This window comes from Brassica napus, chromosome A3 (assembly GCF_020379485.1).
Source record: "Brassica napus cultivar Da-Ae chromosome A3, Da-Ae, whole genome shotgun sequence".
Lineage (NCBI taxonomy): Eukaryota > Viridiplantae > Streptophyta > Magnoliopsida > Brassicales > Brassicaceae > Brassica > Brassica napus.
Genome location: NC_063436.1, coordinates 20,279,711 through 20,304,212, shown reverse-complemented (window position 1 = coordinate 20,304,212; position 24,502 = coordinate 20,279,711). Strand labels below are relative to the sequence as shown.

Here is a 24,502-nt window from a genome sequence, read left to right as displayed (position 1 = left end):
GCAATACCCTTATCACGTCCTCCCGCCCTTTTTTTCAGGGCGCCAAAAAGAACTGTTACCGCACGCGTTATTTGCGCGTAGTTTACACTTTCCAAGGGAAATACAAATTTATTTTCTTTTGATAAAGTATACAAAAAGACAGAACCAGAGCAGCGATTTCCGACGCAAGAGAAACTCGGGTCCCACCTCCGACCAATCAAATCGTAGCTGCCTCACACGCACTCAAAGGCGAATCTTTCACCGGTGGGTCCCTTGATCCAGTTACTATTACGGCATTACCAAACCTCATTTTGGTTTTGGTTTTCGGTTTACTGGAATTTTGTTATGCAATTATATACTCCTAGATGGTTTAGCACAATTTTGCTTTCGGTTCGACTATTAAGTAATTTAGGGCTGTCCGGAAAACCGAAATGAGCCGATTCAAACCAAAATAAAAAATGAATTGAAGCCATATATGTTATTATTTTAAGAGTGATTTACGCAGTTTCTGACTTTTTATATCAGAATAAGACACTTTTTTATACTGAGGTAGTTTATGCCAACTAGTAATGACAAATGATTTAATTTATCCTTAAAAAACGTAACTGAGCTCAAGTTGTTTTAGTTTCTTTTATTTTTTGTCGTTTTGCAATTTGAATTTCAAATGAGAAAGTGAGTGGTGGACTCGAAGAAAAGTTTAACTGGATTTAATATTCCATCAATTTTTCATTTCTTTTGTTTACTGATGCTGATGTTAGAAAGAGAAATTGAGAAAGAAGAAAAATGTTAGAGACGACGGCGATTGTGAGGTCCATTTACGACAATACGTTTAAAAGTCAACGTGTCTCCTCCTCGCCATGGTCGTCATGCTAGAGATCGTAGTTGTGGCTGCCAGAATCATCATCGCTTCACCCGCAGATCCGAGAGAAAGCTTGATAGGAGCAACAATGGTGAACTTTTTATTATTTACAATATATGGTCCTCTTACTCTTGCTTATTCTCTAATTTATCTCAAACTTCTAATCTGTTCAAGTTTCTTAACAATTACCCCCAATATTTTTAATTGTACAATCTAGACCAACAAATATTCTGATTTTGCATCATTGGTCCCTGCTGTTTTGTTTCATTTCGTTTATACCTAAAATGTTTCTGATTTGCAAATATTATGAGATGTTAAATATCATTAGATGTTAAATATCATGAGATATCACTCACCTTGTGTACCATTAAAATCATGAGATAAGTCTAAATGAGTCCTAAAAGAAACTTAAATGAACAAATAGCAAATGTTAAAACTCATTAAAATCATGAGATATCACTCAGCTTGTGTACCATGTATAAGTAAAATGATGTAGATGTGAAATATTGAGCATTAGTGTACATTTGGATACATCATGTACATATGTACACTTTATTGATAGTGTCCACATGTACACTATGATGGATACATTGTGTCAGGTGGATGTATTTAAAAAAAATAATACAAGTGGCTCATCAAGAAAGAGATTGTACATTCGGATACATCTAGTACATGTATACATTCTGGTATTGTTGTCCACGGGAAACTATGTAAGGTGGATGTATAACAAAAGATTACAAATGTGCCTGTACAAATGTAGAAAACATTTTGAGCACTAATGTACATTTGGATATATAGTGTACACATGTACACTTTGTTGATAGTGTCCACATATCCATTATGATGTATACATTGTGTAAGGTGGATGTATTAAAAAAAATATACAAGTGCCTCATCAAGAAAGAGATTGTACATTCAGATCGATCTAGTACACATATACATTCTGATATTGTTGTCCACAGAAAACTATGTATAAGAAAAGATAACAAATGTGACTTTACAAATGTAGAAAATATTGGTTTGAAAGCAGCTTGTCTCATTATATTAGCTCCAATGTTCTCAATTTGAGAAACTCTCTATCACTTTTTATTGATTTTGTAGTTTAGTCTCTTACGGGATTTAGGTGTACACACGGTTTTCTGTACACATTGATAATGTAAATTCAGCGTACATGTGGACACACATATACATTCTGACATTGTTGTCCACGAGAAACTATGTATAAGAAAAGATAACAAATGTGGCTTTACAAATTGTAGAAAATATTGGTTTGAAAGCAGCTTGTCTCACTATATTAGCTCCAATGTTCTCAGTTTGAGAAACTCTCGATCACTTTCTATTGATTTTGTAGCTTAGTCTCTTACGGGATTTAAGTGTACACACGGTTTTCTGTACACATTGATAATGTAAATTCAGCGTACATGTGGACACACATATACATTCTGACATTGTTGTACATGAGAAACTATGTATAAGAAAAGATAACAAATGTGGCTTTACAAATTGTAGAAAATATTGGTTTGAAAGCAGCTTGTCTCACTATATTAGCTCCAATGTTCTCAGTTTCAGAAACTCTCTATCACTTTCTATTGATTTTGTAGCTTAGTCTCTTACGGGATTTAAGTGTACACACGGTTTTTTGTACACATTGATAATGTAAATTCAACGTATATGTGGATATACATAAATAATAGAAAAATGCAGTTTTGTGGATTCCAGTATGTCTAACGCATGACTGTCTACTTATCAATTATGATTCTAATATGTTTGTTTATTGCATATCTTAAAGGATACAAATGCAAATTTGAAAGTTTTTGGGTTCAAAAACAAAATGTTGTAACAATTTAGGAGTCAAATGTTCAAAAAAATAACAAGATTCTCCTTCAAACAAGAGCTAAATTGTATATTCAAAAATCTAGGGTCAATTAGATAGGATGTATATGCAAATCAGAATGTTTGAGACAAAATAAAACTTAACCTAAAAATAATGGACTAATTATGCAATTACGAGAGAGTAGACCATTGTTGATTGAGCTTTCTCTTTGCGAATGCGATTGGAACTTGACAGCGACGATGAGTGTAGCGGCTCAGGCAGGTGGCCTCGCGGTTTGATACTACAGACAAAGATGCTCGTCATGGTTTGAGATTGTGAGTCAATCAAAATTGCCGGAAAAAAACAGTCACGATTCTCGCCGGTGGTGGTCTTGGTGGATGAATTTCTTGATTTTCATATTTTGATCCATGGTGGATGTCGGATCTTCTGCATCGTCTTTGCTGTCGAAATTGCTCCACTGTCGTTTATGTCTCTTTCGTTGCTACGCCAGAGTTTTGTGCCGTTGATGACGTTTTCGTATATGTCATCATTATAGAACCATTATCGGAGATGTACCTTGACCTATCTTAAAAGATAGATTGAGCAACATAGACAATAATTATATGCAAGTCTTTTTGAAAAAATAATCTGAAAAATCAGATTCCAATTTAGAAAAGAAAATAGAATGTTTGGAAAGAAGAAGAAAGATAGAGGAGCCCATTTTGTTAAGACTTCATTTTCTCACTCTTGGGTACGGTTGCGGAGTCTCGCAACTCTTATCGGCCAACAGTCAATCATCATCAGAGACAGTCTCCAACCGATCTCAATTTTCATTGACCTTCAACGTCGGTTTTAAATTCATCATTCTATCGAACAATTGGTTTTGGTTTATGATTTCAAGTGAAATTTTTCTATGAATCCATTCTTTCTTTTACCATCTCTATTTTCCATTATGTTTTACATTTTATAGTTTATCGTCTTTGCCGTCAAATGTATGGATACATTCTTTCCTTTACCATCTCTATTTTTCATTATATTTTATTTTTTTAGTTTATCGTCTTGCCATAAAATGTATCTCCGGTTGTAACCGTCTAAACTTAATAGACTAGACCTTTAATTTAAGGGCAAATCTCCAAAATAGCACATTTCTAAGTTTATATCACAAAAATAGCATTCAAAAACTAAAATGACCAAAATAGCATTTTATCTTTTGAAAAAATTAAATTTTTTTATTTTTCAAAATTTGAAATCTTATCCCCAAAACCTCACTTCTCAACTCTAAACCCTAAAACCTAAACTCTAAACCCTAGATTATAAACCCTAAACCCCACCCCTTGAGTGCTATTTTTGTGACTTGTGGACTTAAGTGCTAGTTTGGGAAAAAAACTTGATTTAGTGCTATTTTGGTCTTTTTCTCTTAATTTAATATTAATATTTAGTGTTAAAAAAAAGATTGCAAATAGATGTTAATTTAGTTCCAATTCACTTAATTTTCCAACATAAATGTTGAATATAGATCATCTATTTGTTTGGTATGGATTTCTATTTAGTTTTTCTGATGTAGCGACTAAAATTTAACTATTTCAAAGTATGATTCAGTTTTGCATCAGTTATTTCTGTTTTGGGTTGGTTTTTCAACATTTAAACCTCTTAACTGTTGCTGAAGTTCTTTTTTTTTTCGCAATTACATTTAACTACAGTGTTAATAATATATCAAAAAGAAAAAAAAGTTCAGTTCTTTGAAATCTCTTATTGCAAAATACATAAGCAACCAAATGAAAACATAAGACTTGGTTTTTGTTTGCGTTTTATGTTTATAAATTAACAAATTAACTTTGTTTAAAAACCATATTTTAAAAAAGAAATATGCAAACACAAACGCAAACCATGCTTTAAGATTCCAACATACTTAAGCTGTGTTTCAGTCAGCGCTTGACGATACCTCATTAGAATCAGGAGGCCCTTCTTCCTCGCTATCATCATCATCATCATCATCACTATCTTCTTCTCCACTCACGCCTTCACTAACCATCGGACCTAGAAGGAAGCCGATAGACTCGATATTGACAAGAACCTGAGGAACCTGGGCGAGCTCAAGCCTGTGGTCAGGGGTGTGTTGTTGGTTGAATCTCCCTGGAACTTTTGAAGGAGTCTCGTAACAGTCTTTGCAAAGGTCATAACCAATCTCTTCCTTGCAGTCTTTGCATCTGTATCGTTCCCCTATGATTGGATACACCTGCCAAAACCCACATCAATGTTTTGGTTTTCACTAATAATAAACAATCTGTTAAGAATCATGTATACTTACTCCGCAACAATCACAACCAGCTCCGATGTGAACATTAGATGCAGGGTTTGCCCACCAGGGAAGATCATTGTTGTTCTCGCCTGATAAGGATGGGCCTTCTTTGTGAGAGCTTTGAATGTCTACATGTCAAAATAAAAATGATTATAGAAAACTATGAGTCTCAGTGTAAAGATGGTTCATAGATTCCTTTGAACTAGGCTTTTGAGAGCACAAGAACTTACTTCTTTTGCTAGTATGGGCAATCGATTTCTGAATCCCGCTTCTCCTTGAATTGTACTCTTCAGGAAAGTTCTCCTCTAAAAGCTGCTCAAGAACCAAACAAACTTTCGGAAACCCTCTGGGGTCAGAGATATGACACTCTTGACATTTGATCTTTTCGCCTTCTTGAAACATATCTACTACGCATCCTTCGCAATACACTGTAAGATGGACGAGACAGGTTATTAGCACATGACAAGGATTAAAGGGTAAATATATCTCAAGCAAGCAAGCAAGCATACCATGTCCACAGTTGAGTACCACGGGTCGCACTAGCAGCTCCTTACACGCTGAACAGAGCAAATCATCTTTTGAAATTTGCGTAATGACTTTGTTATTCTCATTAGGTTCTTCACTTGATAGTAACCTTTCTGCATTAGAGCACTCTTCCACCTTCCGCTCATCTAAAACACATAGAATTTTAACACTTAAAAAGAAGTTTATTACAATTCAAAAGCTTGCATAGGATCTCATAAAACTCACCAGAGACATTTAGAGAAGCTCCACTACATGAAGACTCCTCCTTAGGCTTTGGTTCATCAATCTGAGGTGAAAAACAATCTAGTTCTTGTTCCTCCTCTGAAACATGACATTACAAAAAAAACATCAACATCAAAGGAGAGAGTGCAAGAAGGCAAAGGAGAGGAACTGACTTAGAACTTGTTCTTCTCGCTTGTGGTGGGCAAGAGGGTAAATCTTCTTGAGGAGGAAGTGGAGCTTTTGGCAGACAGCAGGAAAGTGAACGTAAGGGTCTCTACAAATGGGACAATGAGACTCTCGCAGCTCGTTCATTGACTTGTGTACGCACCAGAAACACGATAGGTGACCACATGCTGCAATTAGCAAATTCCAAAATAAAACAACAGAAAACAAAAAAAATGATTAAAGTCAACTTCTTACATAGCACAATCGGTTTGTAAAGAAGCTCCCTGCGCCAAGACAAAAAAAAAGTCAATTTCGAATGATTAGTTCCCTTCCTTTGTCTCAACAGTGAAATCAATTACAGAACAAGACTATGAATCTACAATCAAGATGCTGTAATAAGAAAAACCCTAAATAAATAAAATTAAACCTAATAATGATTAAAGGCAATGATAAAGAGGTGAGGCGCTTACAGGCAAACGCAGCAGAGAAACTTGTCGGAGATTTCTTCGTTGAGCTCAGCGTTCTTCATTGCAACATCCTCCATAGGTAGAGATTGGGATTGAGAAATCAAATTTTCTGCAAAATTATCAGACAAAAACGAAAATAGAGAGAGAGAGAGAGAGAGAGAGAGAGAGATCTGAGATTTTGACGGTGCGATGTTTTTGCTTAGGGGCTAAGGGACGGATTTAGGAATGATATGGTGGATAAAGAAAATTTTACTAATCTTGATTAGGAAAATCGACTTTAAAAGCTCTTACTTTTAAAGAAAAAAGTATTTTAATTTATTTAAATTTAGTTATTAATACAAAAATCAATAAAGAAAATTAGTTGATCTTTCACGCACCAAAAACATGTTTCGTCGTTTTATATTTGTATATGCACAAATTAAGTAAATATTTAATTTAGTATATTTTTAAAATAAAAACATAATTACCTATATAACTAACCGTATTGTAACTAATAAAAAAAACTAAGGACAATTCTCTTAAATAGACTATTTTCAAGTTTTGGTCACAAAAATAGACTATAATGACTAAAATGACTAAAATATTTAATTTAATAGGTAAAATAACACTAATACAATAACCACAAAATAACCGAACATCCATTGTACTTGCATTCAAACCAGGCTATTTTACCCAAACAATTATTTATGATCGATTTTATCCCAAAATAACTTAAATGAGTACTTATGATATTTAAATTAACCAAATTAATCAAAATATCCATTAATTAGTTATAGTTTGGATAGACTATTTTTATTTGTAATTAACCATAGATACAATTTGGTTTGGGTAAATTGTACCCAAACAATTTAATGTAATTTGAAAATATCCAAAATAACTAATATATTTGGATTTGTAATTCTAGTTTAGATATTGAGATTATTACAATTATTATAACTAATACTATATATATTGGATATTTTGGATACTCATTTGAGTATGAGACCAAATTCAAGACCTGAAATTTGAGACAATTTTGTTCTTTCGACTATAGATCTGCAAAAAAATCAAAAGAGTGAGTTATTAATCTTCATGTGCCACCACCGGCCTACCAACTAAAAAGACTCAAAAAAAGATCTACGATAAAGAATGTTAACCATTGCAGATGCAACCAAAATGATATGATGAAATCCAAATTAGATATGTCAAAATTAAAGTCAAATCAAAGAAGTTTCATAGTAAACTGTAGATCCATAAATTTTCAAACTAAATCAAAATCTCTATAAAACAAAAGAAACAATTTTAAGGCTCAAAGTCACCAAACTTGGTTAAAGAAACCAAAAGAAAAAAGTCCTGAAAAAGGTGAAAGCTGGTAGAGTTTTTGAGAATGGTCATCCATAAAAATTAAAGACATCTTTGTCTAAATTGCAAATCTTAGATATTTATAGTTAGGATATTTGAACAAATGTGAAATAAACAAAAAAAAACTGAAACTTTGAATAAATTGTAAGATTTTGGAAGTACCTATAGATATTCTAAGTGTTTTATATTTTTTATACATATTTTTCTACTTATGCATTTAAATGTAAAACTAGATTTTTATCTGCGTTTTGAAAGTGCAAAATTGTTTTGATAAAATTCTAATATAATAAAAACAAAATGGTTGTTTAAAAATTTTGAACCTGTTTTCTTTTTTTATTTTTATTTATTTTGTTAATTAACACTTTTAGTTTTGTTTGAACTGAAATTGTTGAGTTTAACTGAACAGATAAAGTCAATTTTCTGATGTTTGTAACTTATTATATCACATATTTGGTAGAACTAAATAAAACTATCGTCAAAATAATAAGATAAGCTGTCTATTAATCAGTTTCTCATTGGCTTAAAAATTTCAAGTTTTTATAACTGAAATGAGTTAATATATATCCATTCTCGGAAGGCGTCTTTACCTCCCATTTATCATTTCATTCATTTGTCTGATTCAATTTCTCTCTACTCCCGTATGTACAATTTTTTTTATCAACCCGATTGTACAATTTTAGATTTTATTCTCACGCTCCATGTTGTATTGAAGGGCCTACAATTGCGCTTAGTAGGCTAATGAATCACTCAAATTAAACACTCATTCACAAATCCTTTCTTCAGACCGAATTATATCCCCAAAAATTATTTTCTCATTACCATCTTTCTTTAGTGTACAGGTATCCTCCGAACATGTTAGCGTATATGCCCATGTTAAATTTTATATCTTCATTTCTTAGATTTGCTTACCTTTCCTACAAGATATTTTGAGTGCAGGTGTTTGTGGTTACCTCTTTCCTACTTGTGACATGATCACATGAAGATACATGTGTAGGGGTTTGTTGCCTTGTTGGTGTTATCCATGTTGTTGAAAATTGGCCAATTAAGTCGTCTTTTTCACAAAATCACTTCTCATTTCGATATTCAAAAAACATATGGCCACATCACTGGCTCTTAGACAAAATAACTTTAATTTTTTTTCACATATATTTATAGATAATTTAAAAATATTTGAACCTCTGTTCCTAATTTTTTTTTTTAAAAAACTGAACCATTTTTCTAATACTATTTATGCAAAAACAATTTGGACTCCGGACTCCACGTCCATTTCCCTATACCTAAGCCGGCCCTGAGAAAACATGTCCACAATATTGAATTGTGTCATCAACAAAATCTACGAGATAATATAACATTCATTTTAGGAGGGACATTGAATAAATCTATCGTTTCTCTTTATTTTCAATATCCATTTATCAACATAATTGTGATTGAATTTACCTTTGTGGAATCTATTATGAAAGATCGATTTGATCAATTGTAAAATCACGTCTTTACCTTATAAGACACTGAGTTTCAAAAGAAATTTATCGCCTCTCTTTGTTTTCATTATTTATCTTTGCGGACATACAACTTTGTCTTTATTTTATTTTTATATAAATAATTATAAATGCTATTATAATAATATACACAGAATCAAAATGGAAAGAGAAGAAAAGTGGAACATCATAAAGCAAATGATTGATGGCATATAATTCAACAACGAGGAGATGATACGATTATAATTATCAAATCATCGTTTTTTTGTTATTCAGCTTTTTTTGTCTAGGGCAGTGTGCTTTAGTTGAGAAGACAAAAAGCTATGTATGGACGATTCTTCACTAATAATTTAGTTTCTTCTACAGTTTCTTGTCGTCAAACCTAACGAAAGAAAAAGCTGATCCACATTTTTGTGATGTATTTTATTTTATAGTAAACACAAGCACAATTCATGGAAAGATAATGGGTCTTCTCATCACTTATGTCTCTAGTCGTATATCCTATGGTTGGGTTTGAATATCGCCATAACGGAGGGTCCATAGTAACCTAATTTATTATTATCTTTTTCGTTAATGACTTATTACTACATTCACTGTTTGGGAAGAAAATTGCTTTAGATAATTGATATCGAATATAGCTGTTTTACATTTTCTTTTCAAAACTATATTCAGAAAAGGAGACAGTTTTGCCAGGAGTAAAGAGATCTAACAATTGTTTGGGATCATGCCTCGAGATCTTCATTTTCATCGACTATTGTTACAAATAGAGTCTTTCTGTTCATGATCTAACCTTTATAATAATTAAACTATTATTAGAAAAATCTAATGATAAAGGCTTCTATATGCCCCCAATAAATTTGTGAAGGAAAAACATAGCAGTAGTGTATAAAGGTGGCTACATAAACATGTGAATGATTAACGAATAATAGCATCTTCTTTACAACTCTAACTTCAAAACTTAAAAGCTGGAGGAAGCAATTTCAAAACGAACAAATATTAGGAAGGAAATGAACGGTACCAAACTGATCCATTAAAAAATATATACTAAATCCATAACAATTAAGTTCTTCTCTAATCTCCATCGATCAGAGGCTTCTCCCATATATAATAACATAATATTGATCTATAATAACTTATCTTTTAAACTCAGGGGTAAAACCAGATATGCCAACTCACCTAGTTGGAAATAGGGTTTGGACCACTAGGAACTTCATGAGCATCATTTCCAAACTCTCTCTTTCTAGAAGTGCGGCTGGGTCGTGGGTGATTCTTTGGACGCAGATCCATCGTGGATGAAGCTGGAGCCGAAGATTTAAGAAGAACCCTCTTGAAGAGAACAACCGTAGATGTGGATTGATGATGATTCATTGGGATTGTAAGGCCAATGAAGAGAATGAAAGATAAGAATATGAGGAAAAGAAGAAGAGTGTGAGAATATGATGATTTGGTATTGGTTTGGTCATTTGATGTTGCCATGCAATTTAGAAAAAAAATTTACCACCCCCCCAAGATCCCAAGAGGGTTCAGTATCCATTAACCAGAAACGAAACAACTCGAGAGCTGGTCAGAGCCGCCAGATAACAGAAAGCAAAGAAAGATGAAACAAGAGAGAGATCTAAGTAATTAAGAAGAAGAAGAAGAAGAATAAGCTTGAGATAAAATGAAAAAAGAACAGAAGAAAAGAGGTTCTCAAACTTTCATACTCGTGAATTTCATTAATAAAGCAAAACCAAAAGTTGTATGCAAGATGGTCACGAGGTATGAATTTACCAAAGCACCCTTTGTGCTAGCTGCATCCGGAGAGAATGGGCATATATGGTGAATTCAGACTAGGGTTTGCATAACGCGAGACAGGACTTTTTCAGATTTTTCTTTCAAATAGATTACTATTAAGCCCCTGAAAAGACTTAAAATTGTCGGTAGGCATGCCACTGCAGAACGAGCAATCACATGAAACAGAACAAAACGTGTAATGGTAATTGAGTCATTAAGTAATTACCAACGAATCTTAAAAGCTTACGCAAAAGGAAAAGGTTATAACATAAATGAAAGGAGAGGAGGTGGAAGAAAGCAGGGTTCTTGCTTTCTTTCTTTTAAATTTTCATTTTTAAAATTTTCTTTTCCCAAGAATTTTTTTTTGACTAACTTGACCAAACACCAATTATATAACAACGTCTATCAATACTAGTCAAAAGAGAAAACAAAATAAAATCATTTATGATTAAATTATGCATTATTTAGTTCCCCATTATGTTTGGAAGTCAAATTATACCTTATATTATATGATATTTGTTTACAAATTACGAATGCATGTCCTCTGTACAATAATATGTATCATGTCGCGGAATAAAAAATATGATAATTAATATTCTTAGTAAGGAATAAAAATGAGGAAAGTAATATAGGAGAAAAACAAATTGAACTTTGGTTTAAATAGTAGTGTGAACGTACTCCCCGATACTATTTAGTACAACATCAAGATTAAAACAAACAAAACATCACGATTTCTGATGAAAGATAAGTAAGAAATGACATTATATATTGAAATGACACAACTAGAAAAAACGATGAAGCTAATGTTGGAGCAAACTAAACCTTGGTTTCAATTAGAAAATCTATGGAAATAATCCCTAGTATTATTCGATACCACTTGATGTAACATTTTGGTTTAACGATATAAATGGCGGTTATGATGGAGGGTAGGATAAAAGAAAGGGATATCTAACAAGCACAACGGCTTTTTGCATGGTGTTACGACGTATATAGTGATAAAAAATTATAGTCATATATACATAGATGTGTAATCTTGTACATATTTTTGAGAAAGATGTAATCTTATTAGTTCTGAAAAAAAAGTAGATGTAGTCTTATATTCTTATTGTACCTTCTTTCAGGTAAAATCGTAAAAGTGTGTGTGTTTTATACATTACCTAAAAACATAACACGGAAAGAATAAGAGTCAGCGCGCAAATTAGGGCGGTGGCGTGAATGTATGGAAGATGCGAGCCGGTGATGTCTTTTTCGTTCTGCCATTAAAAATGAACGTATAAAATATTCGATTAGATTTTATGAATATAGAATAACATTTGATTACGGAGAGACTATGCATGTCCCCGTTACGTGGATTGCATGGGTCCCTTGCTTTCTCTGAATGATGCCGTTGAGAACGATTGTACGTTGTGGTTTTTTGCGTCATATTACACCTCTTTTTTCGTTTCTATTTATTTTTATGTTTTGTTCTTCCTCATTGTATGCTATTCATATATATTTGAAACTGACAATATATATGCCGTCGGTTGGTCAATTTGAATCTGAAAATAATAAAAATATTTGTAGTAACAGAAACTAAAGAATAGATGTAAATAAAATCAACAAAGTTAAAGTTCATTTTCTTTAACAAAAGCAAAACCTCGACTTTTCATGATTAGAACAATTCCGGATAGTGGATGAAATTTTTTAGGTGACTATTTTTGTATACAACTATAGCTTTTGTATGCACAAGATATCATGGATTGTTCACCATTTCTTAAACCACGTATAGTATCTAGCTATCTTTGCTATAGTGTATAGATCTATTTTTGAATATTTTCTGTGTTTATATATTTGGAGTTGTTAGAACACCCTAACTGCTAAAATATTTGAAAGGACTTTTTTTCTCTCAGCAAATTAGTATTAATATTTTAATATAATTTTTTGTTTGACTTTTAGAAAAAAAATAAGTAAATCAGTGCTAAGGTGACAGATATCCCTTAATGTATTATATGAGGTTTTTATAGTTTTTCATTTCAGAATTTCTCTTATCATCTTTTTTCGGTTTTCTCTTTTTCTAATTCTGTATCATTCAGATTCTCAATTAGAACATACTAATCTACTTGTATATAGGAAATGCGAAAACCAAGAGGTGATCAAGCTCTATGTAGAGATTTGGAAAGATGGTTGAGACTTGGGATGACCCCGAACAATGGGATGATCGCACGAGTTCCGTAATTTTATAGACGTATAAAATACGACATTCATAATACGAAAATATTCATGTCTAAAAAGAGGATTTGATCTTAGAAAAAAAAAAGAATTCGGTGATTGTAGTATAGATGGATGAGCCATTTGGCGGTGAAAAGTCCAAATCTCCATGCCGCATTTGACATTCGAACAATAATGTTGACAATATTTTCTAGGTTATAATAATATAAAAATTGTTGCTTAAAACCATCGTGACCGTAATATGTGTTATCATAAAAATACTATAATGGATGACTAGTGTCTGGATCACACCCGACTAATCTAAAAGTAAACATGTCATATATGATATATTTTGAGTTTTCCGCAAGCTTATCTAGAAAAAGCATCCGGGTCAAAACCTAAAGTAAAAGCCATATATGAACATTATTTAGAATTCGCCAAAAAGGAACCAGAAAAACGATAACACCTTTAGGAAGAAAAATTAATAGAGATAAATATTTGTTTTAAGTTTTTCTTTTACTAGTATGAATAAATAAATTATATATCTTTTTCTTTGTCAACGACATTTATAAATCACGGCAACGGCAAGACCTATAAATCTTTATTTATATTCTAAAATCCCATACAATTAAGAATAAGGAATGGAAGATTTTTGATTCGAAGTATACGATACTGCATGCAGGAAGAGCCTTAGACCCACTCCCTCAAAAGCATGTCGCGTCTGGCCCGTGACTCTGCATCCAGCCTTTGGCCCGATGTATTCCTCTCCTCGCCCCAGAAGGATCTATTTACATTTTCATCTATAAATTTAAATCACCTATAAACAACATAGGCTATTGGTTCTGAGTGGAATCGAATCCGGAACTATGAATTTACGCCATCATTCACTAATAATAAACGGTTATACAGAAGTAAATTATACATAGATTATAAACATATATATAGATCTATGCAAGCGGGCGTGCTTATATATGTAAAGGTCCTTTGTATGGACGCCACCAAACGGGTGATATCGATAAGTCATATTTGCTTCACCATTTAGCGAAAGGCATGGGGGAGCTGAAATATTGGTCCCAGATCGCGCTCTCCTTTTTTCAGTCAAGCCTTTTTATCTTTACTTTTTTCATCTACTTTATTTTTACTTTTTTCGCCTACATATTTTTACAATGTAATGTATTCTTTTATTTAAAAAGTTGTTCTTCTATTTCTGTCCACCCATTTTCATCATAATCAAGTCACTTTAACGTTGATGGGTTTGGCTCTTTGAAAAATATCAACACTCGACAATTTTCAGGGCCATCACAACAAAAGACTTCAACCATATTGCCAACAGAGCCATAGAGAGGTAGGTTAAGGAATTAAAACTAAGGAGACTTTTCTTAACTAATTGAACTATTTGAGGAAGAAAAATGAGCAAACATATAATTTCTCTCCACTAAAGGACGTTTTCTTTGTCGTCAATAAAATGACATATTTGATATGCTTTGTAGTTTGTAATGTAGCTATCACCAGTCAAATTGAAAAAAAAGTTAGGGAAATTATGGGGACCATAGGCCTTCACTACACTCCAACCAAAACAAACCAAAACGATTTCATGACAATTATTTTACAATGATGGCATGTGATGCGAAACAGAAAGTAAGATGTTCATAAAAAAAGATAGTGTAAAGACTTTGGAACGATATTTTTCTCTAGATTATGGAGTCTTGGCCTTTTTTGATCAAATGGAGTCTTGGCCTTATTCTTGAAAGTGATGTTTTACCAAATTTTAAATGCCGTTTTAGAAAAGAAATCGCATGTTAGATATTTATATAATAATGTTGGGCTTGAAGTGACATGAAATTTCTATTCCATTTTCTTTATATGAAGTAACATAAATATTTAAAAAATATTGATATAGGAAAGAAATAAAAAGACAATGGAAAATATTATTTACTAATTAATAAAATTAAACAAAATAATGTATTAAATAGGGGATCATAAGCAAATACTGGATGAATGAGGCACTAAAAAAATGGACAAGCTTTTTTTTTTCTTTTACCCTTTAATGCTTTATCTTTATGTAAAGCTTTGCATGATAGATTAATCTCGGAAGTTTTTAATTAAAATTTAGACCAAAATGCTGAAAAACACATGTTGATAGTATATGATATGCGCACAAGTGTTAATGAATTGTCCTAGGTGACTACTGACTAGCTTAATGATTTGAAGATATGTTATTCCATTTCCATGATAACCTTGGGGATCAGATATATCATATATCCCAAGCAAAATTTAACCTGTTCATTTGAAGATTTTATTTTCATTAGCCATATGTTTTACTTGATTATGCCCCTCAATTCTACTCTCATTATAGTTATTATACTAATTCCTATTAACAAAAAGAGGGAAATATCAAGTACATGAAAAAATAATGTGCATTAATAGAAATGTCAATTCACAAATTTTCTTTTATGTTTCTTATATAGAAAAATATGAAAGTTAAAGTAGTTCTAAATGTTTACTTAAAACTTAATTAACTCACCAAAACATATATAATTTGAACCAAGAAAACATTTAATACTTTTCTTTTAGTGTATATTTATAATAACATTTTTCCTTTATACAATGAGTGAATGAAACACATGTTAGGTCAAAACTATAGGTTTTTTTCTAAATTCTACAAACCTCTGTCAAGAGTATCAAGAGTATTTTTGATACAATATGTAGTGTATATATCTATGCTTCATTTTACTGTTTGATTCCTCAGATTGGTTTAACTCTAATGATGTAACAAAGTGTCATGAACTTGTGGAACATGGAGCTTCAGTTATTAAGAAATAACTTCACTTTGCTCTTGGATCCCTCTGCTGCTCTTTCAGTATTTTTTTAATCAGCTTCTTTTGTATGTGTGTGTTTTTAGATTCAGCTGGTTTTGTGTGTTTTGAGTGATTAGGTTACTTTCGATAAGTGTTTTAAAGCAAATTGGTGAAGGAAAAGTTATATCAATATGTCGACAGCTGATGCAAAGATTTCCTTGAACATTCAGTGAGATTTAAAATCACGTTAGATTTTATCAGGAACTTTACACATTCATCAATATGCTAGCTGATTTTCAAGGAATCGATTCCAACATAAGTAAAAGATAAACTTGAATCAACCTCGGTATGCGTATGTAGACATGAGCGTGGACATTAGATTATTTTTGTTTTGTTCTCTTTTTGAATTGAACCGAATAAAAAAATTGGAAAGCTGATTCTTTGGTTTGGCTATTAAAATAGATCAATTCGGTTATCGGTTTAGTTTCAGAAAAAAATGAAGAATTTGATATATTTTGGTTAAATTTGTATATTTTCTTTCTGTTATTGGAGGAGATATAAGATAGGTCTTGCTATCACAGAAAAACAAAATTTGGGCTGGGTGTATAAAATAGTTGGAAAAGCCTAAAAAACGAATCAGCCCAACCGAAATCATTTTCGAATTGTCGACCGGTTTGGACCCAAACCGAATGAAACCACAAAAAACAAAAAAAGTTCGAGTCGTTTCCATTCTGTTTGGGGTTTATACATATTGAAGAGACAAATTCGGAATCATAGAGAGAAGATGGAATCTGTTCTGCTCCCAACGCTAACAAAGAAGGAAGAGATTGATCGGATCATCAACAACACAATCGATAAAGTTCTTGTCCTACGATTCGGCCGTATCTCAGACGAAAACTGTCTTCTTCTTGATGACATTGTACGTTTACTTTCCTCTCTCTGCACTCATTATCTTCTTCGTCTCTCACTCTTCACCCAAAACCCCTAATTTCGAATTTTTCAGCTCGAGAAATCGGCGAGAGATGTCTCGAAATTCGCTACGGTAGCTTTGGTGGACGTTGATTCGGACCAAGTTCAGGTTTACGTCAACTACTTCGACATCACCCTGTTCCCTTCCACTGTCTTCTTCTTCAACGCACATCACATGAAACTTGATTCTGGGTAGATTCTTGTTTCACATTAAAATTACAAAGCTTTGATTTTTATTTAAAAGTTATAAAAATTCTGATTTTGTAATTTTTATTACAGAACTGCTGATCATACCAAGTGGGTCGGTAAATTCCACGAAAAACAAGACTTTATTGATGTCGTTGAGGTAATTAAATTCAATTTCATCACTCTTTGTTAATATTTGCAATAAAAAAAAAAAGATTCCATGTTGAATTCAAAATTCTCTGTTATGTCTTGTGTATGAAGGTAATATTCAGAGGAGCGATGAAAGGGAAGTTGATCGTTCACTGTCCGCTACCTCCAGAGAGAATACCAAAATATCAACTTTTATACAAAGATGTGTAAAACAAAACTGAGTTTATTGTTCTTTACTTCCAAACTCTGTTTCTCATCCCCTTATGTTGGAATAAATAACATTTACATTTACATATATGTTTTTGTTTGTACATAATTAAACAAATATGAAGGAATGTGAACTTAAACCCGCTTCTTGATTCTCTTGATGTTTGTAAACGTCTTCAGGGTTTGTTTTCTCTTTTCTTGCTTTTAGTGACGAGTTCCATAGACATGGATCGAAGTCTGCTTGTTATCTCGGTGAATGGAGGACGAGCATCCGGGTCTATGTCCCAGCATTGTTCCATCAGCTTTTTCCATTCCGGAGTACATGTTTTCGGTATGGGTGGTCGAAGCGTGTTCTTCACAATCCCACCTTTAGTGTTTACAAAGAGGGAAACAGATAAGCAAAGAGCAAAGTGACAAACAAACAAAACTGAGTTAGACTTACCAATGATTGCTCCACAATGCATATCTGCATAAGGTTCCTCTCCCGTTAGAATCTCCCATAGGCAGATCCCGTATGAAAATACATCAACCTGTTCACACAAAGTTACATAAGCTGTGTGTGTTTCTAATGGAATATAAATTTAGATTAGTTTTTTTTCTCTTACTTTCTCTGAAACCCGGGTGCTGCTTCCGTTCAAGAGTTCTGGTGCCATCCATGGAAGTGTTCCTCTCACTCCCCCAGATACCAAAGTGTTACGTTTGATTCTAGATAAGCCAAGATCTCCCACCTGAAGATTATTTTCATGCTTAAGATCCATTCAATGGGGATGAGATTGTTTTGTCATGAATATGTTTACCTTGCATATAGGCCGTTGTGGATCCCTTAGATTGACGAGTAAGTTCTCACATTTGAGATCAAAGTGGACAATGTTCTTCAAGTGCAAATACTCCATTCCAAAAGCAGCGTCCATTGCTATTATTATCTTTTTCCGAGCGTCAAGCAACCTGTCTCTCTTGACAAGAGCATGTCTTAGAGACCCATTCACCATGAACTCTGTAACAGTCGCTAATGTTCCTCCAGCTCCATCAGGGACTATACCATAGAATGCAACAACGTTTGGGTGATGGAGATTTGAGAGTATCTGTGCTTCCCTCCAGAAATCTTTGGTCTGATAAAGAAAGCAAAGAATCCATGATAGTGACCTTAAGCTAGAATCCATTGTATGTGTGTATGCAGCAAGAAAATCACAAAGAATACACAAAAGACTTGAGGACTAACCAAGCGTTCTCGTTCAGATGATCTTCCTCCAAAGCAGCTTTTCCTTATTCTCTTTATTGCAACATCAGTTCCTCGCCATTTGCCATGGAAGACAGTTCCATATGTCCCCGATCCAAGTTCTGTTAGGTCTTCAAGATCAGCGTTCTTTATCATCTGAAGGTTCAGAATATGTAAAAGAAAAAAATCAAAGCATGTCAAACATAAGAGTATCATTTTCTGCCTTAAGTCTGGTTTAGGGAGTTTGCCAAATACAAGTTAGCATTTTCAATTTTCCAAGCGAGATTTACTAAAATGGGTGAATAACAAAGTCATAATGTGATTAAGGATGACTCAGTTTTCTTAAGTAACAAGGTTAAGTACCTGCAAGCCATACACACTGGCTTCCATTTCAACTATGAGTGTGTCGGCAAAACTATTCACTTTCTCATCAACATTAGCTTCAGCCTCCTGTCAACAAGCTGACAATTATGAGAACAAAGACCATCTCTTAGCTGAAATGAAAAGTTCACAAGCAACTAAAATCACTACCTCAGAGAGGAAGAGAGGATCAATGCTGTCCAACTTTGTGTGTGGAGTGGTTACGAGTGAATCTTGCCTTTGAACAGATGGGATCTTCAAATTGTAAGTTTCATTGGCTGTCCCTGGCACTTGCTGATTCAAATCCATGCTTTGGATTCTCACATGGCCTGAACCACTTTCCCTTTGTACTCTCTGCACGTCATTATCAGTTTTTTACTACTACATCTGATAGAAAAATCATGTATTGGTGACACATATTTGGAATACTCACATTCTTTTGCGTTGGATCAAGTTCTAAGAGCCCTGTCTCATGAACAATCTCTCTCTTTGCTGATTCCGAAGAGACGTTGAACAGGAAATCCACATCAGAGTTCGCTCTCTTATTTAACAACACCCCTGAAACTTCCAAATTCGTTGCCCTGACAGCTTGATTTACAGGTTCTTGAATATGATCAAATAGTCTCCTTTCCTGATTTGGGGTGTCATCTGCAATGCCTTCGTCCAACGAAATTAGATTCCCGGATGACGTTCCAGCCATCAAAAGATTATTATCTTGAATTATTTGCTTCCATGGGTCAACATTAACCACTGAGGTTTGGTTTCCATAGGAAGGCAAGTTCTTGTATTCTATCTCACTAGGGACTACTCTTGTCCCCATAACTTTCCCACTGTTCCTTTCTTGATTTAGAAAAATCTCATCATAATGATTGTCTACATCAGATACCTCTCTATGCAATGCTGGTCCTGGTCCTCCTCCAAAATCGAGTATATTACTTTGTGTACGACGGCTAGATAGATCGATGTTCCTATGCTCCTGCACTGTCTTCTCTTCCGTTTGTTTCTTTGTAAAGTTCAACGGTGAAGACGGGCTCTGTCTCTCTTGAGAGAAGTAGCTAGAATGTCCACCGTTAACCTCCAACGTAGAGTCTGAGTGCGAGTGTGGTATCCCCAAGAAGGAATCATTCGAATTCGTAGAGCCAGAAAACGAGACCTTAGGTTCCTCAGGTATGCACGGTTTCTCGCAGTAGAACCTAATGGGAGTTTCATGGTTCTTGCTAAAGCCCATCCCGTAAGAGTTCTCCGCCTCATGCTTGTAAGTTTGAAAGTTCACTGAAGGCTCTGGTTGTGGTAGAGTGAAGGAGTTATTGCTCTCGGAGCTCGAGTTGTCGCCAAGGAACTGCGAGCAGTCCTTATGCATGAACGGCGAAGGAGAGATAGGAGGCGATGGATAAGCAGACATGTTATACTGAACTCCATTGAAAAGCTGAGTATCAAGCCTTAGCATCTGGTCCAAATGGTTTACATGATAACTTGTAGTATCACCAGTGATTTTAATTTCAGGCTGTCCAATAGGAATCAAGAACAGTCTAGGCCGTTGTGAGCCCTCAGGCCTTTCTAGTCCGTTGTACTCTTCCATCATATTCTGAAGATCTTCGTCGGAAGTTACTGATATCAGAGAGTCAAGCTCATCACCCGGAAGCTGGTACTTGATCGAATGCAGCTGCTGGCAAATAGCTGAGGTCTTCTTCTTGAGTTCTTCCCAGGAAAGGTTCTTGCGTATGGAAACAATATGCGTCTCTCCTCCTACGTATTTCAGCTTCTCGTCGCTGGATCTAGGCATGATCTTCCCACCAAAGCTGCAAAGAAACTTAACTTTACCAAACCTATCAAACTCTCCTCCTCCTCCTACAGTGTAGTTGTTGGGGTGAACACGCTCAGGTAAGATGACAGAAGGCGCAGACTTCCCTGTGACACTGACACATCCTTGGTTTGAGTTTATTTCGCCGAAAGCCTTCCTGGTTATAACTTCCTTTTCACCACCTAGATTGTAACATGCGTTATTAAACTGAGGCATGTATGTAGAAGCAGCTCTCGGGTCACGTCCGAAGTCATATGCATCAGAAGGACACTCAGACTCTATCCTCCTCAGGTCGTGAAACCCAGCTGGCTGATTCTGGTAGTAAAGGTCACCGAATCTATGGTCATCGTTATGAGCAGGAGTATGATCCTTGAGAAACTCCATGGAGAACTCTTCCCCGGTCTGAAGTGAAACGTTTTTATTCACGTTTTGCCGAGTCCATGCATCTGACATAGTTTGATCGTCTAGTTAGAATCTCTGAGCTGCCATTAAAATCTTCAGTATAGTTTTCACCTGAAACATAAAAGGAAAGAAAATTATAATCAGAGTCAGTCATTTAGAATTAATTCAAAATCAAGAGTAAAAAAATAAAATAAAAGAGAACATGCATCAATCATGGCTAGCCAGCACAAAAGCTAAAACACAAAGCCAGCTCAAATATCCTTTTTGTAGGACCTGTAAAGATCCTACAAAATGAATGTATTCACATTTTCTAAGAACATGCTTCAATTATAAATCATGAGCGAATAAACAATCATATCATAAACTCTGAGAATTTCTACCACAACGATTAATCGAAAACCACACGATCGACAGATTTTGGGGGCGTAGATAAAATTACCTTCACATTCAAAACAGAGGGAGGCGGAGAAACGAATCTGAGAGAGAGAGGGAAACAAACAAAAAGGAGAATCGAAGAAAACGGGAAGACGAAGGAGAAGAGGGATGAGAGAAAGCGTTGATTACACAGTTGTGACAGAGGACCGAAAAAGATCAACGTTTCCGAGGATTAAGCGCCATCGAACCTCCTTTACCGGAACTTCCGCTCAATTTCAAATTTTCGCATTTCACTGATTTAGGGGGACGCACACAGAACAAAACGATGATTCAAACTACGTCGTTTTTTTTTAAATTTCGATTGTTACGTGGTCCGGCCCATATATTTTAAGCCCATGCATGTAGACCCATAATACTAAAGTCGTCGATAAGTTCTACTCTTTTCTATTTTCTCTCCACCCAAAGTACTAAACAACGTTATCGTTTTCTACAGTACAAAATCGTGACCTCAAATGTCATCTTCTTGAGTTCCTATACGTTCTTTATATTTTTTTCACATGACTGGACATTGTTTTTGTATTTTTATTATTAAATATGTTAGAATCAAAATTTTCTTATCAAATTTTATAAACCCAATAATATTAAACACCACTCATAATAGTAGAATAATCCAATACAATGCACATCACATGAACAGTGAACTGAAACATACGAGCGAAGACCTTTCGCCGAATAGTACCAAAACATCAAGACCCATAAGTGGCAACTAAGTCGTCGATAGCTTCAACTCCCTCTCTCTCATATCTTTACTATTTTCTTCTTTGGCATTTGTTATCTACCATGTGTTCTACTCTCTCTTATTTGCTCCTCTCTGTTCTATATAAATGGGTCACATGAGTCACACTGATGAGTAAACTAAAACGAAATACTATAAGATGATGACATCTTCCATAGTCTCCTGCACGTTTTTCTTTTTCCTTCTTCTGATTGTGTTTCCGCATATGGATAGAGCCCTTGGCACACAAACGGAGCTCCACAAACTCAGTAGTGAGCTTTTTTTTTTTGTCTCATGACTATTTTGGTTTACCAGTTAGGTCACTTAAAAATGTTAAACTATAATGTTTTCTTGGGTTTTCTAATTTTTTTTTGTATTTTTGGATTAAATGATACGAAATAACAAAGGTAATATTGAACATAGAACATCGTTTTAGAGAGAAAAAAATCGATTGGTTTTACTTCATATATATTATAATAAACTAATTCTAACTTTTTAAAATTAAATTAAATTTTGGTATAGTTTTTTTGGGCAATTATATCAAATAGCTATTTTTAAGTTTTTGAGTGAAGAAAAAAACAATTTTAGTTGTCTTACAACCCAATTTAATTTTAGATTCGCTTTTAGCCACACTGAACTACAAATCAACACTAGAATTGCCAAACATAAATGAGTAATGCATTTAGTTGGCGTCTTGGTGCAGGAGAGACGAACTATCCTGACAAAGTGACAGTCCAAAGCCAACGCCGCTATTTTATCGGTCCTCCGTCAATTCCGTGCCAACTGTACCAGCGATGCAAGCGTACTCCACCCACTCCACCCACTCCAACCCCTTCGTGCCACATCTACAACCGATGCAAGGGTTCTCCAGGCAAATACGGATCTGGTCACTGATCTTACTATAGAATCAAATGCGTTATATACATATCGACGTTTCTACGATATAGTTTGCTTTCCAGTTTCTGTGGTTCATCGTCTTGTGTTGTCATGTTTTTTATAAATTTATCAATTACACATATCAGTAAGTTGACACAATAATTTTAATACTGTATCCATTGATCATGAATGCCCATGTCAATAAATAAACGTTATTTTAATAAACAAATGTAGTTGTAACATTTGTCCCCTTATGCTATTTATCTTAACGTCAATCTTATATACTGTAATGCATTATAAAGTCATACAATTCACTAATTATTTAATTAGATCGAACAAAAAATAAATCAAATACTCTAAATACCTTATATTATTATCTCATCCGTAGATAAAATATTACGTAACATTAGTTAAAATAACCGTAGATAAAATATTACGTAACATTAGTTAAAATAATCATATTTATTTTAATTTGTCTGTTTTCTGAAAAAACTATACAATATTAATTAAATTCATTAAAATATTTATTTATTTTAAATCTGAAATCTAAATATTATATCACATATATTTAAAAATAAATAAATCACATCTTTTAAATACCTATGTGCACACAATAAATATATGACAATCACAAGTGATATAAATTCGTTTATAAACAAAATGTATACATTTATTAATACAAAGGAATATAAATCTAAGAATAAATTATTTTAAATAATATAATTTATAATAAATAAGTAAACAATATTAAACCCTATTTAAATAAATTTTCATAAAATTAATTATACTCTTTATTTTATGATTAAATAAAACTAAACTTAATTATTAGTACAAATTCACGAGTATCAGAAATATAATACATATACAAGTGATGTCTTCAGCCAGTGTTTAATTTTACTTTAGTAGACACAGCTTTGAATTATAATATAAATTATTATATAATACTCATATAGAGTCAACTCATTAAATCCATTAATCTATTTACTTATATGAGTTATGAATTGATCAAATCTATTAGGTAAACGATTTGGGTTGAACCATAATCTAAACATTTGGATATGGTTTGGTTTAAGTTGGTTTATCTTTTTTGACAACCACATGTATAAAAAGCAGATTATTAATCTTTTATATATGTTGATTAAAAAGAATCTTATATATATATATATATATATAGCTCTCTCCTCATTTCTCCTGCAAACAAAGGAGAGAGAGCTTCAATATATCCAACAATGACAGTCTCGAGAAGCTTTTTCGCTCTCTCAGCAACTGGTAATAATTCTAG

General features: G+C 33.7%; 4 protein-coding genes across 4 annotated transcripts; 1 reads left to right on the top strand and 3 right to left on the bottom strand.

Annotated features, from left to right (window-relative positions):
• Positions 1-4,369: 4,369 nt before the first annotated feature.
• LOC106361796 (E3 ubiquitin-protein ligase PRT1) lies at positions 4,370-7,359 on the bottom strand. The gene is made up of 8 exons (XM_013801597.3): positions 6,333-7,359; positions 6,118-6,146; positions 5,871-6,050; positions 5,701-5,796; positions 5,460-5,621; positions 5,181-5,378; positions 4,960-5,078; positions 4,370-4,887 (listed from the first exon to the last, which is right to left on the bottom strand). Exons 1-8 carry the CDS (start codon positions 6,404-6,406, stop codon positions 4,573-4,575), a joined length of 1,173 nt encoding a protein of 390 aa, XP_013657051.1. The 5' UTR covers positions 6,407-7,359; the 3' UTR covers positions 4,370-4,572.
• Positions 7,360-10,041: 2,682 nt separating this feature from the next.
• On the bottom strand, positions 10,042-10,942 carry LOC106361795 (CLAVATA3/ESR (CLE)-related protein 41-like). Its single transcript, XM_013801596.3, has one exon. It carries the CDS (start codon positions 10,619-10,621, stop codon positions 10,322-10,324), a length of 300 nt encoding a protein of 99 aa, XP_013657050.1. The 5' UTR covers positions 10,622-10,942; the 3' UTR covers positions 10,042-10,321.
• A 5,658-nt stretch (positions 10,943-16,600) lies between these two features.
• LOC106361793 (thioredoxin-like protein 4B) lies at positions 16,601-17,503 on the top strand. Its single transcript, XM_013801594.3, has 4 exons — positions 16,601-16,822; positions 16,907-17,064; positions 17,152-17,218; positions 17,320-17,503. The coding sequence occupies exons 1-4, from the start codon at positions 16,688-16,690 to the stop codon at positions 17,416-17,418; spliced, it is 459 nt and encodes a 152-aa protein (XP_013657048.1). The 5' UTR covers positions 16,601-16,687; the 3' UTR covers positions 17,419-17,503.
• LOC106361792 (probable serine/threonine-protein kinase roco5) lies at positions 17,414-21,967 on the bottom strand. Its single transcript, XM_013801593.3, has 9 exons — positions 21,634-21,967; positions 19,425-21,305; positions 19,163-19,345; positions 18,995-19,081; positions 18,635-18,787; positions 18,213-18,524; positions 18,021-18,143; positions 17,858-17,945; positions 17,414-17,782 (listed from the first exon to the last, which is right to left on the bottom strand). The coding sequence occupies exons 2-9, from the start codon at positions 21,243-21,245 to the stop codon at positions 17,592-17,594; spliced, it is 2,958 nt and encodes a 985-aa protein (XP_013657047.2). The 5' UTR covers positions 21,246-21,305; positions 21,634-21,967; the 3' UTR covers positions 17,414-17,591.
• Positions 21,968-24,502: the final 2,535 nt, after the last annotated feature.